General features: G+C 40.6%; 1 protein-coding gene across 7 annotated transcripts in view; it reads left to right on the top strand.

Annotated features, from left to right (window-relative positions):
• The window catches only part of LOC133512592 (partitioning defective 3 homolog B-like), a 193,366-nt gene that overhangs the window by 59,672 nt on the left and 116,114 nt on the right, over positions 1–17,580 (top strand). For all 7 annotated transcript variants that reach the window (XR_009798215.1, XR_009798214.1, XM_061842372.1 and 4 more), the window contains 6 exons: positions 4,527–4,718; positions 5,497–5,655; positions 8,380–8,518; positions 12,921–13,023; positions 13,122–13,222; positions 15,567–15,605. Coding sequence is in view for 5 of the 7 variants with exons in the window: in XM_061842372.1 (XP_061698356.1) it covers positions 4,527–4,718; positions 5,497–5,655; positions 8,380–8,518; positions 12,921–13,023; positions 13,122–13,222; positions 15,567–15,605 (733 nt within the window). In the remaining 2 variants the exon portion in view is untranslated. The remainder of the gene's footprint in view (positions 1–4,526; positions 4,719–5,496; positions 5,656–8,379; positions 8,519–12,920; positions 13,024–13,121; positions 13,223–15,566; positions 15,606–17,580) is intronic.

The raw sequence follows: 17,580 nt of genomic DNA, 5'->3' as shown, positions 1-17,580 counted from the left end.
TATCATTGAATCCTCAAAAGTCTTCATCTTCTGTGTGTACATTGAAGAGAAATAGAGCATATTTTTCTCACATCTTATTACTCATTTTGGTGGGATGGTGTGCCCATGTGCAGAGCAGCGCCGAATACCTATCGAAATGCTTCAGTGTGTGCGGATTTGAATTAAAAACATGTACAGCTAATGTGGTGCAAATGGACTAACATATGGAGTTCATCACAAAATTCTGACAAATTTTTAGAGAAGCTAAGATTTTATGCGAACATGATGGTGAAAATCCACAACTGAGCTGGAAGGGTTAAGGGTCGGGGAGCAAAATGTGATGTCTAACAGTCTGAAATTCACAGTACATCATGTGACGTCTGGAGTCTGTTCATTTCTCACATTCACTGTGTTTGCCCTTGAACTTCCTTCTCTGAAATTCTGTATATTCATAATGGAAGGGAATGGCTTTAGTATCAAAAGATATTCACCAAAATTTATATAAATCTTTGCCTTGCTTTCTCAGAGTAGTAAAGCAAAAATATCTTCATCTTTCATTTTTGGTCTTGCTTCCCCTCCCTATCCCGTGTTACCGCTTGTGTTTTCACGTTTTCTCTCTGTATTTCTGTCTCAAATTATGTAAATGATTTGTGTGCAGGTGTATGTGTGTTTTAGTCGACTCCCGTGATTTATGTCGAGTCAGTCATGCTTAGTTTAATATATCACAAACAGCAATAGACACGCTGAGACCTGTTAATGGTACATAATCCATTTGATCTATTATTGCAGTAAGCCATTTAAATGTTAAACGACCAGCGTGGGGAGGTTCATTTGCAAACTTTTTTTTTTCTGTAATGAGATGCCTTTGATAAAGTACCTACAACCACCAACAAATGCACACAAACCTAAAGTGTGTTTATTCTTTATGCATTCTCCAGATATAACCTTAATCGTATATAATCATTATTTACATAACATAATAATAACAGCTGGCATACTGTATAGTCTACTGTACTCTGGCGATAGTTGCGTCATTCATTAAAAATGTTATGCTCTTGCTTGTTTACAGTATTAATCTCACACACACACACACACACACACACGTATGCACACACACTGATTAGTAGTGCTGTCTTTGTCTTCTCTTTTCTCTTACAACAAGGAGGTGGAATTAATCAGATAGACAACAGAATGTAACGTGCTTTGCATATTTTCATCAGATTCTTCAAACAAAGTCATGGGCCCGTAAGAGTGGAGGTCCTAACCTGCAGCGGAGATCTGTTGGTTTCAGTTCTTTGCAAAGTACAACTACATCCGTCGTTTCTCCAAAATTAGTGCATTGTTAGTCTTACGTCATACTGAATAATTGGAAAGGAAATTATAGGTATTAAGGATGTTGAAATAAAAAAGGGGTAACAGAGAAGATTCATGATAAATATAGGGCTAAATCATTTACAGTTCCATTATCTGTCAGCAGTTCTTCCTGGTGTTTATCGTTTCTGACTGAGGTTGTGGTGCCTCCTATCCTGTCTAGACGGTCAGTCTGATCCGGGCAGTTTGCGGAAAGGAACATTATCGCAACCAAAAGGATGTGTTATGCCAGACCTGTACATCCATACAAAAAAGATTACGACAATTTCCCACAGTGGCTGTAAAGTGAAAATAAAGACAGAGGTATTGTTTATACCTGTGCCAAATTTGAATGATTGAAAACAAAAATAAAATCTTTTAATGTCAAGTCTGTGGTTATGAATCTTTTTTTTCTGTGACCCCCGTTATCAAACTGAAACTTTCACGAAGGGGTGGTATTTCTCATTGAAATGAATTGAAATGCAATTAATCCGTTCAAGCTTCAGAAATTTACATTTGGCATAGATTGGTCGTAGTGTGGTTAAAAAGCAATGCTGTCCAATATAGTGTAGAAATAGGGAAAACACAATTTATGATGATGATAACAATGAGTTTAGCAGGAAACCTCGATCGTGCCTTTTCGTATACAGTTATGTTTTCATTCACAGTGGTTACTCCCAGCCTTAAATGACCACCACCTCCCACAATACAGTGCACAACCGATCTTTATGTGACTTCTGCCGCCATGACATAAAGTGCTAGCCACCAGCTAGCTTACGAGCTGACCATCTTATCTGCGACATTCCCTCTTCGCCTGGGAATTTAAAACCCATTCATGGGCAGGGTGGTAATTTTTTGCCTTATTGAGATAAAAGTCTCCTAACAGGGCCCAATCAAGGAAATAACACTTCTTTTTCGTTTAATGCAGTAAACAAAGGGCAAAAAAGATGTACCATCTCGCGGGCAGCGTCCCAAAACTGGGACGGGTATGTTATCAGTTCTGTGAGGTGGTACATACTAGAGATATGTTTATTAATTAATTCTTATTCTAGAATGACACTTGCGCATTAATAATACTGATGGATTAGCATTTTGAAGACAAACTTGGTTGCATACTGACCTTTCTCCCTTTCTTCTCTTGAAAAACGCTCCAAGTGTACTTGAGGCAGCCATGTTGGGTCAGGAAGGAACGGGAAATAACTCCGTGCAAACTTTGACCGATGTGTTATCCTCTCCTGATCCCAAATTATGGTTTCAGATTAAAACACATAAATATTTTGTTTTGTTTTATAGACCTCATTTTTCCCAAAAATGGCACGCTGCCCACAAATGGGTTTTAAACGACACTGAGATGCTGTGCAAAATTTGGTATCCAGGGAAGACTCATTTGCGGGGTGTAGCCACAGCTACAGTAACAAGTGAAATTCATTCTATAGTGGTATAAATGAGCCTAGGAATAATAATTGCTGTGGATAACCACTGATGCGAATGGAGAAGCTCATGTTTTTATACAATAAGTGAGGGAGTAATCATATTGGATGGCCAAATGTGTCATTGGGTGCTGTTTTACCCGTAACAAAAAAAAAACAAAAAAAAACAGCAAAACTGAAATGGTGAATAAGAGTTTAACACTCCATCTCTACAAATCATTACAATGTAGTTCGTGACCTTTACAGGTTTTCAGCAATTATCTTCAAACATATAGTTTGAGGGTATTGAATTGAAAGACCCATGCTGTTTTGTGTCTTCCCTTCTCATCCCTTCCCATAACTTATACCTTACTGATAAGAAGCATTTTAAATTTGCTTGACTCATTCGCCACAGCTTCAACTGCTTTATAGAAGATGCCCATGCCCCGGCTCTTTTTCTAAGGCTACTGCATGTTCACCCTGTGAGCCCTGTAGCCCTGGAAACCAGTCCATCTAGCATCTTGTTGAACCTTTTAGCTGTCATCATGCATCCCATTTGCAATCGCTACATGGCTCATGATGGATGCCTATTATGTCTGTGTTCACCTGAGGCAAAGGACTGACAGATTATCCCTGTACTGGTTGTAGCTGCGGGCTACTTGCAAATGGGAAGAGTTTGGTTGCTTGGGAACATGTGCTTACTGTTCTTTGATGATGAATGTTCTGCTCTGCTTTGCTTGGTTTACAAAATGATTACCATACATGCTCCGTTGTAGCTTTGGGGGACCTTGTTGATGATAAGCAAACAGGAAACTGGGAGGAACAGCCTTTCCCTGTCAGTGACATAAATATATTTGTCTTTTAAAGAAGGAATTAGTATTAAAACGTGCTTGAGAGACTTGAATGAAGCTTCATTTCGCTAATTCCTCCCCCCATGAGTCTGACAAAGCCATGGCCCTTACCTGTAATGGAGAGCTAAACTCATGCTAATCGCTATCGTTTTGAAGATTTATTTTTGGAATGTGCAGTCAATTAAAAATGAAAAAGAGGTGATAAACTTACCTTCTCTCCTGCAGAAATGTTGTCCATTCCGGATGGCTTCTGGATGGCCTCATTGCCACTGTTTCAGTTTCCGACACCTAAAAATGGCAAATCCTAAATTCACCCTTGTTTTGTCTTGGGATCGCTCCAATTTCTTCTTTTGTTGCCTCTCTTTTCACTTATCTTATAGCTATTGTCAAACAAAAGGTCAGCATTTTTTATTTTCCAGAGGTGGATACTCTTGACACAGTTTCAGTAAAGCTCCTGAAGCCCAAGGTAACAGGTGACAGCAAGGCTACGGGCTACGTATAAATTGGGGTTACAGTGCCAACACAGGAACAGAATGCATGCGTGAATCAAGTCAAGGACCGTCAAGATAGACAAACTTTACTTCCTTATACAGTGACCGGAGGTGTTTATTAACTTAACAGCAAATTGTCAGGGCTCTGTTACGGGTAATTAATTTTTTTCGTGTGTTAAATTTTTTATTAAATCCTTTGTGTCTGTGAGCGTTCCATTCTTGACTATAAGACTGGACAATTGGCTTTTCCTTTCCCTTCCATTTTTTTGTGTTGGTCCTTGAACCTTGTGTGTGGGAGTGCAACAGTTGTGTTGCAAAAAATGGAGGTAAAGTAATTTGGATCGGTTTGGGGTGACCAACAGCATGTTCTTAAACTTTTTTTCTTCCGATGGCAAATTGAAAAGGATTTATCTCTATCTCTTCCTGTTTTGTTCCCTCTCCTTTAGAAAGATGATCGATCTCGAGAGCCCGACTTAATTTTGGAGAATGGAAAGGAGCAACTCCTGTTCGAGGTCCCCCTCAATGACTCAGGTTCAGCAGGGCTTGGCGTCAGCCTCAAAGGAAACAAATCTCGGGAGACTGGAGAGGACTTGGGAATTTTCATCAAATCCATTATACACGGAGGCGCTGCTTACAAGGTGACTGTCCCAAAACATCACTTAGAATGTATTCATTTAAAGACTTCTTTGTTTTTTTTACTTGTTCAATAAGTGGATAAGTGGACCAAAACTAAGATTTATTATTCTGGTTGATTTCTTCAGGTGCAAAAGAATTTGTGCAAATCCAATTAGAGGCCAAGGATCTGGCTCAAGATGGCTGTTTTTTTTTCCCACAAATAATTTTACCAATGTCCGACTCTCAGGTCAAACTGACAGTTTTAACAAATGACGAGTGCCATATTTTCCGCACTATAAGATGCACCTGAAAGCCTTTAATTTTCTCAAAAGCTGACAGTGCGCCTTATAATCAGGTGCGCCTTATATATGGATCTATATTAAGCCTTTAGTGCAGCACCATCCAATGGATGCCTAACGTAACCCCAGCCTCTACTTTAGCGTCTATTCTATGCACCTTATAATGCGGTGCGCCTTATATATGAAAAAAGTTTTGAAATAGGCCATCCATTGGAGGTGCGCCTTAGAGTGCGATGCGCCTTATAGTGCGGAAAATATGGTAATTTGAAGGTCACTGCCTGTGATCATGATAAGGACAACAAGCACATTTTAAAATGAAAGAGCTAAATGATTACCATGAAGCCCACAAGTTTATTAATTTTTTTTTTGGGGGGGGGGGGTGTGAGAAAAGGGGCACTATGGAATGTAACAACCAAAGACGAATCGGTCATAGTGCCCTTTGACCTTTTGACCCAGAAGTGAAATTCCCCCAGTGAACATGTAGTCTTCTTTTGTGGTACAGGATGGACGTCTGCACGTCAATGACCAGCTCGTCGCTGTAAATGGAGAGTCTCTGCTCGGACGCTCCAATCATGTGGCCATGGAGACACTCCGTCGATCCATGTCGCATGAGGGAAATGTAAGAGGGACCATCCAACTTGTGGTGATGAGAGTTCTGAAGGTACATGCACCTCCCCCTCAATGCACTCACACACACACGCGCAGACACATGAACAGACAGGAAATCGGGTTACCTGTGTGAAAAAACAAGCTAGCACAGGGATAACATGCGAAATCCACACAGGATGCCCAGATGTGAGATTCAAACCCAGAACTGGAAGCAGATATGCCAGCCACATTCCGTCATGCTCCCTTCAGATTTAAAATCTGTCTGTGGTGCAGTAGACCAGAGATTTTTCAGATGTATCATCCAATATACCGTGGCATGAAAAGCCCAATTGTCAATCATTATCTTCAGTTTTCCAAAAAATTGATAGACTGTTTTCTAAGACGGTTCGGTTCCCCTTTGCCCATTTGAGATGAAGTAGAATTATTTTGCACAGGCTATTGACTTTGCTCTGCTGTTGACTTATAGCTTCATTCATACTTGACACTCGTCTCCCCGCTCTCCTTTCTGCACTTACCAGCTCACTGCAAGAGAGCATTTACACTGGTTTTGTCCTTGTGCTTTTGTGAGCCTGCACGTGTGACTTGGTGTTCATCTCTCAGCTGTATCGCTTTTCTTTATAAGTAAAAAAAAAAGATTCTTTATAGCTTGGCTGCTATTCAGCAGATCCACTTTGCATTGCTCGGTAGAATCCATCAAGGGCTTTGTGCACACTGAGGTTGGCTTGAATGCAAATGGAATTTTTTTGCAATGGCTGCTGGCAGTGAAACGGAAATACATGTCATTGATCAGTTTATACATTACTCCAAATTTTGTGAGTAGTTTGGATTTTATCAGAATAAAAACAGCAATAAAATGAACATTTCATTTCTTTGTCATTTTTTGGTTAGGCTTGTGAGCTTTGAGATTCCCCAACAACAGCCTAATTGCAAATTTACCAAAAAATAATGATTCAAACGAGGGTTCCTCTTTTGAAGAGTGAAATCACAATTAATACACAAACTCTATGGGTGCTTTTCATATGACAAGGTTAATATGCTATTCTACCCAGCACTCCACTGTAAATTCAATTTTTTTCCAGCACATCACATATTTTGATGAATCATTGGAAGGGGACAAGCCGAAAGAAACTTACTTACTTTTTATTTGATACATTAAAGGGGAATTCCGGTGGTTTGTAGTACCAATGTATCCAATAGGTCATGTAATATGTACCCTAGTTTGACAATGTGATGTTAAATCCTCTCTCATTTAATAGTGTTTTGAGAAGATTCTTATCGACAGTTACGAATTTTCAGGGGCGCTGCCCTTTTCGCGAGTCACATGACCTTCGTGCGCGGATGTGGCACCTTACGTGGCGCAGCAAAGGCTCGATTATATGGGACACCAATTATGCCCAGCCCTGATTCCTGGGATTCATCCTCATCTGATGAAGAAATAGCAATATCGGTTGATCGGGAAGACGGAGGAATACTTCATACACAGCCGGCTGCAGTGCCATATTATATAGCTCCAGGGCTCGGGGGAGCCGTGAGCTTGCTCCCCGAGCCGTGTGACCGAGCTTACGGGTTGGCTGCTTGGTTGATTGGGAATACGGAGGAATACTTCCATACATACATACGGCACTGCTCACGGCTGTGTATGGAAGTATTCCTCCGTCTTCCCGATCAACCAATACTGCTATTTCTTCATTAGATGAGGATAATATCCGGGAAATCGGCGCCCCATGTAATCGAGCCTTTGTTGCGGCACGTAACGCGTCACATCCGCGCATGTAGGTCATGTGACTCGCGAAAATGGCAGCGCTCCCGACAATTTGTAATTGTCGATAAAAATCTTCTCAAAACACTATTAAATGAGAGACGATTTAACATCACATTGTCAAAATAGAGTAAATATCCCATGACCTATTGGATACATTGTTAATCCAAACCAGTGGATTTCCCCTTTAAGAATATCAGATGTTAGAATTCAATGATGGTTTTCATTGCTTCAGACATTTTATGTTTGGTATCTTGAATACAAATGCAAAAGGTCTCGAGCCCTTTAGTTACAGATCTTATGTTTACTTAAGAAATATGAGTTGTGCATACAGAAGGCTATTACACATTAACATAACAATGTTAAGATCAGAATTTTGAGTGTCGATAAGAAACTCCGGAGCTCTGTGAACAATGTACGCGCAAAACACAAAATATAAAAAGCACAGTGGCGTCCACTCATGCGATGGATTTGTCTCTGAGCATGTGGCTGCCTTTTCTTAAATATTCATATTCAGATGTGTGCAGCCAGACAATATTGATGCATTCAAGGAGGAAATGAAAGCGAATTGAGAGCTATTACAGACAATCTTTTGTGGTGTTTGAGTTCTCGTTCTTAAGAGAGAGAGAGAGAGAGAAAAAAATCCATGCATATGCATATATGTTAATTAATACACAGTTTCTGCTTACCAAACTATGAATATATGCTAATTAAATTCCCAAAGAAGTCTCATGAAAAAGACAAAAATATATCACAACGCTGAAAGGCCTGATTTGTTTTCAGATGCATCTTAAGAGGCCTGTCTAAACAAGTGCAGTTATCGTGGTTGTCATTGATATGACTTTCCCAACTTTAAGTATATACGCTTGTATTTTTTTTTCCCAGCAATGATGTGCATTCAGGTACTATTGAATGATCAACTGTAGATTTATTTTTTTCCCCTAACAATTTTGTTAACTCACTGCATTTGACTTTTGAGCCTCCAATATATCTTTTTGTCTTTTTGTCATTTTTCAGGATCAACATGGGCTGTCCTCAAATTGCTCTTTTGACAGCTCCCCGATCTCGTCAGGTTTGAGGAAAGAAGTGAATGGTCCTGCCGGAATGGTTTTACAGACTCACACTGAAAAGAACAGCACGTACCACACATCTGATAGTGAGTATTATGGTCTATACATGGTTTTAATGGATGATATAGGTTTATAATATTACACATTAAAAAAAAAAACACTGGTCCAATCAGCCCTCTCATAACAACTTGTATGTGGTCGTGCTTATTGCGTGTTCACCTATGGCTGTGTCTATCCTTGAACCCTTACAGTGTATCATACAATACATTCTAATTGCAGTAATTGTGGTAGGCTATATTAAATTAGCTTGGAGTTGTGGATGTGTCTGCAGTAAGTCTATGTGGAAATATAATCACTGCAAAGTTTCAAGGCACATGTTTTGCCTCTACTTTTTTGTCATTGAGATTTAATTTATCTCTTCAATGGCTCAAGTCCAGAATATAAGTATGAATAAATAATTGTAATTTGTAAATTCAACTGAGATTTGTCCTTTTAGGACGAGCATTCCATTTCACTCCAACAGAGTTCGGCATCTAAAACTAACGTGTATATGATCCACTTGTCTATTTGTTTTTGAAAATAGTTGTTGTAGAAGCAGCCTTAATTGCTGGCATTTAATTTCCAATAACCCGAATACAATGGAGAATCAAAATCAAACTACTGTATTTTCCGGCCTACAGAGCGCACCTGATTATAAGCCTCACCCAGTACACGGTAGCACAGACAGGGCTGGTTAAAAAAAAAAAAAAAGCATACCGGTAAAAAAAATAGCTTTGACAACACGGTAGCACAGCACTAACAGGGCCGGTTATAAAAAAAAACTGAAAAAACGGCAGCAACATGCTAGCACAGCGCTAATGCTAGTGCAGCGCTACTAGAGAAATTTAAAAAATCACACCGGTAAAAGTCACTACCTCAGCACATGTATTCCACCTGTCTCACTCTTACCTTTTCCGCTCAAGTGCCCCCTTGCGCCCGTTAGAAAAAATGCACAAATTAGCCGCATCACCGCATAAGCCACAGGGTTGGAAGCGTGTGAAAAAAGTCGCGGCTTATAGGCCGGAAATTATGGTAATCAGTGTTTCACAGATAAAACTAACTAAAAATAACCAGGACAGTCATCCACTCGACACTTTTAATTAATGATGATGGTTTTGCCTTTCATCGCTCCCCGACTCTCACCTTGCGTTTCATTCTCCTCATATTTCTCAAGTTTCTGCCATCTACTACCTAAAGCAATAACCCCCCCCAACAAAACACCTTTTAACTCAGTTTTGTAAATGAACACGCGTGATTGTGCACAATATATTGGCAGCAAGCATCTCTCTGTGAGCCTCTTTGTTAAAATGTGTGTGATGTATTCTGTCTCCGGGGTTTGCAAATGGAGGAGCGGTAGAGTAAGCATGCCCGTGTGCTGATGTTGGAATTGTTAGCCAGAATCAAACTGTGTAATCCGTGTGGGTTCGTGTGTTTTGTGTGTTTACACTGGGTCTGGTAAACACGTCTGACCTTACTCTTCAAATTCACGTCATCTACAGTGTCATTCACATGCACATGATAGCAAGGACAGTTTTTCAGGCTCTTCTTTTACTAAGTGTGTGTGTTTGTGTGGGTGTGTGTCCCTGTGTGTGTATTCCAAGCTCAGTGTCACTCTGTGAGTGAAGCATGCTGTGAAAGCAAAAAGGAGAGAGGGTTCCAAATACAGAAGGTCGGAAGCAAAAAAAAAAAAATGGACATCTGCTACTAGTGCAAGCTCCAAATGATTTATCTTTAACAGAACAAATGCCTTTTTCGACATCAAAGAGTGGGAGGCAGCGAGAAGAGATTTGTGTGCGCGTGAGGTGAAAGAAGAATGTGTTTTTGACAGTTGAGCTGATTAAGGTGCTGGCCAATGATGAGAAATTGCTAACTTTGATGAAAAACTGGAAGATCGAGGACAAGATATTATGATTAATGAGCGATATGAAAGGAGTAATCACAAAAACTCACCCCCCAACGCAAGTGCGCATAAGCAGTTGGAAAAATGGAGGGATCGATATATCAGATTGTAAGAAGACAAGCAGGGCTACAGTGCACCTGTGTGCAAAGGTACACACGTGGAATGTAGGGATAAAAGCAAGTATTAGTCTATGCACATTTGACGTCATGATTCCACTTCCCTGGGTCCTGTGTGGAGGTACAGGCGAATAAATACCAGGCGTACTTATTTTGGCCCTGAATAGTCATATTTCCAGAAATTGTGTGAAAGGAGCTTGAAAAATAAAGATGGAAGGATACTATGTCGTCAGATACTATCACGCATGCAGTGTGTAACTTTAGAAGTAGAAATAAATTGCACTTGGAAGGAATGTTGATATTTATTTATCAAGATGACTTCACTTAAATGTAAAACTATTCCATTTGTTTTCTAAACTATCCACCCATCCATCAATTAACCACCGCTTTTCCGGGTCGGGTCGGGTTGCGGGGGAAGTAGCTTCAGCAGGGATACCCAGACTTTCCTTTCCCCAGCCACTTCTTCCAACTCTTCTGGAGGGATCCAGAGGCATTCCTAACCCATCCGAGAGACATAGCCTCTCCAGGGTTTCCTGGGTCGCCCTCAGGGGTCTCTTTCCGGTGGGACAGGCCTGGAACGCCTCACCAGGGAAGTGTCCAGGAGGCATCCGAATGAGAATCAATCTATCTTGGAGTCCATCTGTGATCTTAATTTAATAATTAACGAGACATCATTTGGAAAACCATAAAATAGGTAAATTATAACCCAGTTTTAATTGTTCTCGTTCTTTGTCTAGAATAGTACAGGACATGTATGATGGCAGCAGAACAATGGTGAGGTGTGCCGTAGGTGTGACAGAAGAATTTAGGGTGGAGGTGGGACTGCATCAGGGATCACCTCTGAGCCTCTTCCTGTTTGCAGTGGTAATGGATAGGATGACAGATGAGGTTAGACTGGAATCCCCTTGGACCATGATGTTCGCAGATGATATTGTGATATGCAGTGAAAGCAGGGATCAGGTGGAGGAATAACTATAAAGATCGAGACATGCACTGGAAAGGAGAGGAATGAAGATTAGCTGAAGTAAAACAGAATATATGTGCGTGAATGAGAAAAGTGGAGGGGGAAGAGTGAGGCTACAGGGAGAAGAGATAGCGAGGGTGGACGACTTCAAATACTTGGGGTCAACAATCCAGAGCAATGGTGAGTGTGGTAAGGAAGTGAAGAAACGGGTCCAAGCAGGTTGGAACAGCTGGCGAAAGGTGTCTGGTGTGTTATGTGACAGAAGAGTGTCTGCTAGGATGAAGGGCAAAGTTTACAAAACAGTGGTGAGGCCGGCTATGATGTACGGATTAGAGACAGTGGCACTGAAGAAACAACAGGAAGCTGAACTGGAGGTGGCAGAAATGAAGATGTTGAGGTTCTCGCTCGGAGTGACCAGGTTGGATAGGATTAGAAATGAGCTCATTAGAGGGACAGCCAAAGCTGGATGTTTTGGAGACAAGATTCGAGAGAGCAGACTTTGATGGTTTGGACATGTTCAGAGGCGAGAGAGTGAGTATATTGGTAAAAGGGTGCTGAGGATGGAGCTGCCAGACAAAAGAGCGAGAGGAACACCAAAGAGAAGGTTGATGGGTGTATTGAGGGAGGACATGAGAACAGTGGGTGTTAAAGAAGAAGATGCACGAGATAGGCTTAGATGGAAAAAGATGACACGCTGTGGCGACCCCTAACAGGACAAGCTGAAAGGAGAAGAAGAATTTGGAAAACCACAGCAAGCATATCAGAACAAAGGCGAATCTGTGAGGTCAAAGGAACACAAGAGCTCAGGAACAACAAAGATCAGTTATGAGAAGAATAGCAAATTAAATCTATGGCACTTCATGTTCCCAAGAGCACAATGATCTTTTTTTAAAATTGATTAATTAAAAAAAAAAGGAATGTTTGGGACACTCAGGACTCCAAGACCCGAGCAATGGAGGAAAAAGAAGCTTTGTGAGAAATGAGCAAATAACTGGCAGTGACTGGGTGAGCTCCAGAGATTCTGTGTGCATCGATCAATTAATGAATTTGTCTACCGGTAGGTAGGAAACAGTACAGGGAGTCGCTCTCCCTGAAATTCTCTGGTGTAGACCGTGAGAGGGGAGCTTGATCACGCCAACAGCCTCGCACTCTAGCCACTGTTTCTTTATCCTCCTATTTGTACCCATTGCCTTCCTCTTTGACAACTGCACCAGGAATTTGTGGTTCAATACTATATAACACAGTACAACAAACTGAAAACCCCGATACAAGGTCACCATTTTTGAAGATGATGTGTGGTGCTCAATCGCCTAGTGTGCGGCAAAGAATCTTTAACAAAATTTTTTCCATAATGGATTACTTCAGTCATGCGAGGCAATGTTGTACGTCAGTCCTCAATAAAACGACAACTTAATAAACGTGACCAAAGATATTACGGAAATGTTATCTTAATGACACTATCTTTTCAGGGTCATATGCAAGTAATTGTCATATTGATGACAAGGCAGATCAAAATGAACATGGAACAGAATCAAGAAGTTCTGCTCACCAGTGCTTGTACCTACAGGAAAGGTGTGAGAATTCTAGTAACTTGAACATTTTGATGGTTAAAAAAAGAAAAGAAAAGAAAAACAACAACCAAAAAACTGATTTCTACTTGTTGCAACCAGGGAAATGTCTCCGTCTCAGTTCGACATCCAGCAGCAGTTCCAGCATGTAAAGGCCTCCAAGAGCATAGACTTGGGGACCACTCTAAACCAGACAAACACTGGTGGGTATTCCGAGTACTTTACGTTATCTGGAGTCTTTGTATTTTCACATACTGTAAATGTAAATATTCTGTTCATTATTCATTTGTACATGGTATTTATGTGTCTGAGCCACATTGAGACCCTTATCTATGCTGACATGTAATACATAGTGCGCACATCTCATATGATCTCTTGCATATGGTCATATCAATTTCGTCTGTGTACAAGTACAGCAGGCGGGACGGTGGATCAGCTGGTAAAGTGTCTGCCTCACAGTTCTGAGTTCGTGGGTTCAATCCCAGACCCCCCTGTGTGGAGTTTACATGTTCTCCCTGTGCCTGCGTGGGCTTCCTCCCGACACTCCGGTTTTGTCCCACATCCCAAAAACATTCGACATTAATTGGACACTCTAAATTGCCCCTAGGTGTGATTGTGAGTGCGGCTGTTTGTCTCGACCAGTTCAGAGTGTACCACGCCTGCTTCCCGTTGACAGCTTGGATAGGCTCCAGCACTCCCCGCGACCCTTGTGAGGTTAAGCGGCTAAGAAAATACTGTGTGTTCAGTGCATGCTTAGTCTGAAAAAGGTAGAAAAATCTGGAAATATGACTTACTTGCTGGGGTATTGCCGAATGGAGTTCGACAACAATCCCTCCCAAAAATGTATTTCAATTTTTTTTACTAACTATAATAACACCTTGTAAAGTGCAGACATACGACATTGTGGACAAATCAATATCAATATACAGAGATAGATAATAGCTCTGGATAAATTGTATTTTTCATTGTAGTTTTATGGCGACATGCTTTGTACTTTTATTAGTGGAATTTTTAGGGCTGCAACTCGAGATTTTTTATTGATTAATTTTAATCTAATCGATGAATCAGATTTTTTTTTTTTTTAAAGCATCCCTTTATTAAAAACCTGGATATTGTTTTAAATGGACAGGCCAGAAAAGGCACTAACAAGTAATTGATTTAGTTATTGGTTTGTGTTTGTGCTGCTTTTTTTTCTCCTACAATTTTCTGGTTTCGTGCTCTGGCCAAAGCAATAAAGTATTTTTTTTGATGCCATTCTTTGGTTTCTTGATGCGAAGAAACAATGTTAAAGTGAGTTGAGTACCTTCATTTAGATAAAGGTTGTCCTTTGTCACCATCTTGTGGCATCCATAGGGAACTATAAACCTTTTTTGGGGGCGGAACTACTCTGTTTTTTAAGCTTTCAGGACAGGGCTCGATCCGAATAATAAAGGTTTTGCTTACATAAATAATAAAAATATTGAACACTGCGTACAATTTCTTTGGTCTGGATTTATCCCCCCTACCAGTAATGTAAATGAGAGCAAGTTCTACGTTACTACAAATATTTTTCTGATTTATTGATCTTGTATGGTGTAATTAGATCATATTTAATTGTCTGTGTTCAGTATAGTTATTCTTATTTTAATATCTTTGTGTTTTGCAGACTCAGGTGAATATGTCGCCAATCAATCTATTTCAATGAAAATAATAGGCTCATTATACTAGCTCAGACCAACCTTTTCAAATGAAATGAGACTTCTTAACTATACACGTGTGCACGTTTACATATTATCTGCATGAAACCAACGTAGACGCGGTGATTTGCCAAAAATCTGGCCTGCTGAAGCAGTCATAAAAAATTGCCACAAGCTGATGTGGTCACCAATGCAGACTGCTAATATTACATTTTCAAGCTTGCTTTTGATTAGGAAAATATTTTCAGCATGGCGCAATGTACTGCTCGGTTTTTGCGGTCTCGGTGTCTATTTGGCAAAGCGTTACCCTGTCGGCATTGGACTGTTTTTAGTTTATTCACCACCGTGGAAAAAGGAAAAAAAGAAAAAGCTCAAGTGCCTTTCTTGTAGGCAAAAAGTAAAAAGAAAAAAAATATATATGACTCGGGATAATTATGGAAGCAATGATGTCCAACAGAAGGGGGAAAAAAGGCCAACACAGCTGGTTTAGTTCGAGTGTTGCTGAAGAAACAACATCGTTGAATGGTGAGGGGTAAAAGAATGAGGCGAAAGTGAAGTGACGTCTTGGAGATGAAAGTCCCGAGTGATATCTTCAAAGGGAAAAGCGAGGGCTCGAGTTGAATGAGACGACTTTCTTCCCGTGATGCTGACTAAACATGCGAGGGAAAAGATCAGATGGTCTCGATGACAAGATGGGCGGTGGGGGTGGGGGGTGGAAAAGAGGGACTTTCGCACGTTTTGAGAGTTGGGAATGATGCGTGGAAACTCTGGAGATCAAGGACAGACAGTGATCCAAAAGCCAGTTTCAATTGGGGTTTCATTTGTATAATATCTGTCAAGATTATTAATTGTTTGTTTGTTTCGGTTGCAGATGAGAGCCATGGAGGATCCCTGGTTGAAAGCACTGCAGGTAATTTAATTTTCACAATTTAAGCAACACACATGCACACTTGCTCGGTCTTTTTTTTTTTTCCAAGCTTGAAAACAAATATGTAGACTTAAATTTTCCCATACATATATATATATATATATTTTTTTTTTTTTTTTTAATATATATAATGTACCTTATACCAAAGTGACTCAGCTGGTAAAGCGTTGACCTCACAGTTCTGAGGACACGGGTTCAATCCCGGCCCCGCATGTGTGGCGTTTGCATGTTCTCCCCGTGCCTGTGTGGGTTTTCTCCGGGCACTCCGGTTTCCTCCCACATCCCAAAAACATGCAACTTTAATTGGACACTCTAAAATTGGCCCTAGGTGTGATTGTGGGTTCGACTGCTTGTCTCTATGTACTCTGTGATTGGCTGGCAACCAGTTCAGGGTGTACCCCGCCTCCTGCCCGTTGACAGCTGGGATGGGCTCTAGCGCTCCCCGCGACCCTTGTGAGGATGTAGCTTATTCTCACGAAATAATTCACACAAAACATGCACTTTAAACACTATTTACATGCTCCCTCAAAGCATGCTGGTGCCCCACGAAGGACCTCCATTGTGCCGCAAACCATGCTGGGAGCATGTAAATAGTGTTTAAAGTGCATGTTTTGTGCCAATTATATTGTGAGTCATTCTTTTATGTCTTTTATTATTTGCTTGTTACGCTATTTTGTTTGCCGTGGTGTGATAATTTTAATTTCGATGTGACACTGTCAGCGTGTACAAGATGATCAGTAATGACCTGCCCACACAGGCAGTGTGTCGGGCAATGTAAGCGTCTTCTGCTTACAGGTGTAAAAACCAATTTTTCCTCTCTGCTTTGTAAGTGTCATCATATGATAGTTTACATGCAATCTAAAACATGTGCGAGCATACATGCTTCATTGGACAAGTCACACAACAATTGTGCACATAAGATATACTGTCCATTTTGGAGAAAATGTAAGAATGTGTCATACATAGGTAGATGAATACTGCATCCATTATTTGCGAATTGTCGTTATTCGCGAGGTTGTAAGGAACGTAAACCCCGTGAGTAACGGGGGAACACTATATACAGACAACCACCTCCCAATCGTTAAAGCCCAAAATTACCTTCCCACCTTCTTTGAACACATTATAGATACAAATACATATACAATGTTACCTTTGGATATGTTTAATTGGTTCTGTGACTGCACTCATAAGTCAAAACATCTTTCCCATTTGAAATGAATGGGAATGCTGCAAGTGTTTTCCACCCTCTTTTTTCTATTGAAGAAACAAAACAGTAATAAACAATTTTTTTGAGAATGTTTTGCTTCGGAGGAGGAGGCGCCATAGTTTAGTGGTTAGAGCATTGGTTTTGTAAACCAGGGGTCGTGAGTTCATATCCCACTGGGACCTGCACCCCCCCGGAGAGGGGTTGCGTCAGGAAGGGCAGCCGGCGTAAAAAAAACTGCGCCAAACATATATTTCATCTGAGATGTCACGCTGTGGCGACCCCTAACTGGACAAGCCGAAAGAAACTTACTTAGAATGTTTTGCTTTGATTCAATGGACGTTGTGCTTCTGTCTCGTCTGCAGACACCTGCTGTGGGTGGCCGTTACTTTTTCATACAGGGCCATGCAGCTTTGAATAAGTTTTCGTCCCTAATAAATCACCATTTTAAAACTGTATTTTATGTTTACTCAGGTAATGTTTGTCTATTTATATTTGTTTGATGATCTTAAAGTAGGAAAATTGGCCCAAAAAAAAAAAAAAATTCGACAAGCGGGCCAATACTTTTTCACGGCACTGTATGCCTGTGAGTATTGTTATATTATGTCTACACATTGCTCCATTGTTAGTGTTCAAGTATCCGTTGCTTTCAAGGTTATAACAACATCACGCCTATGCTAATCATTAGCCTGGCTGTAGTATATTTCCCATGTGCTCTCATTCAGCTAAGTTATGTTTGTTTTTAACACTGGA

Source organism: Syngnathoides biaculeatus, chromosome 14 (assembly GCF_019802595.1).
Source record: "Syngnathoides biaculeatus isolate LvHL_M chromosome 14, ASM1980259v1, whole genome shotgun sequence".
NCBI lineage: Eukaryota > Metazoa > Chordata > Actinopteri > Syngnathiformes > Syngnathidae > Syngnathoides > Syngnathoides biaculeatus.
Note: the sequence above shows the minus strand (reverse complement) of the source record. Positions and strands in the feature narration are given on the sequence as shown.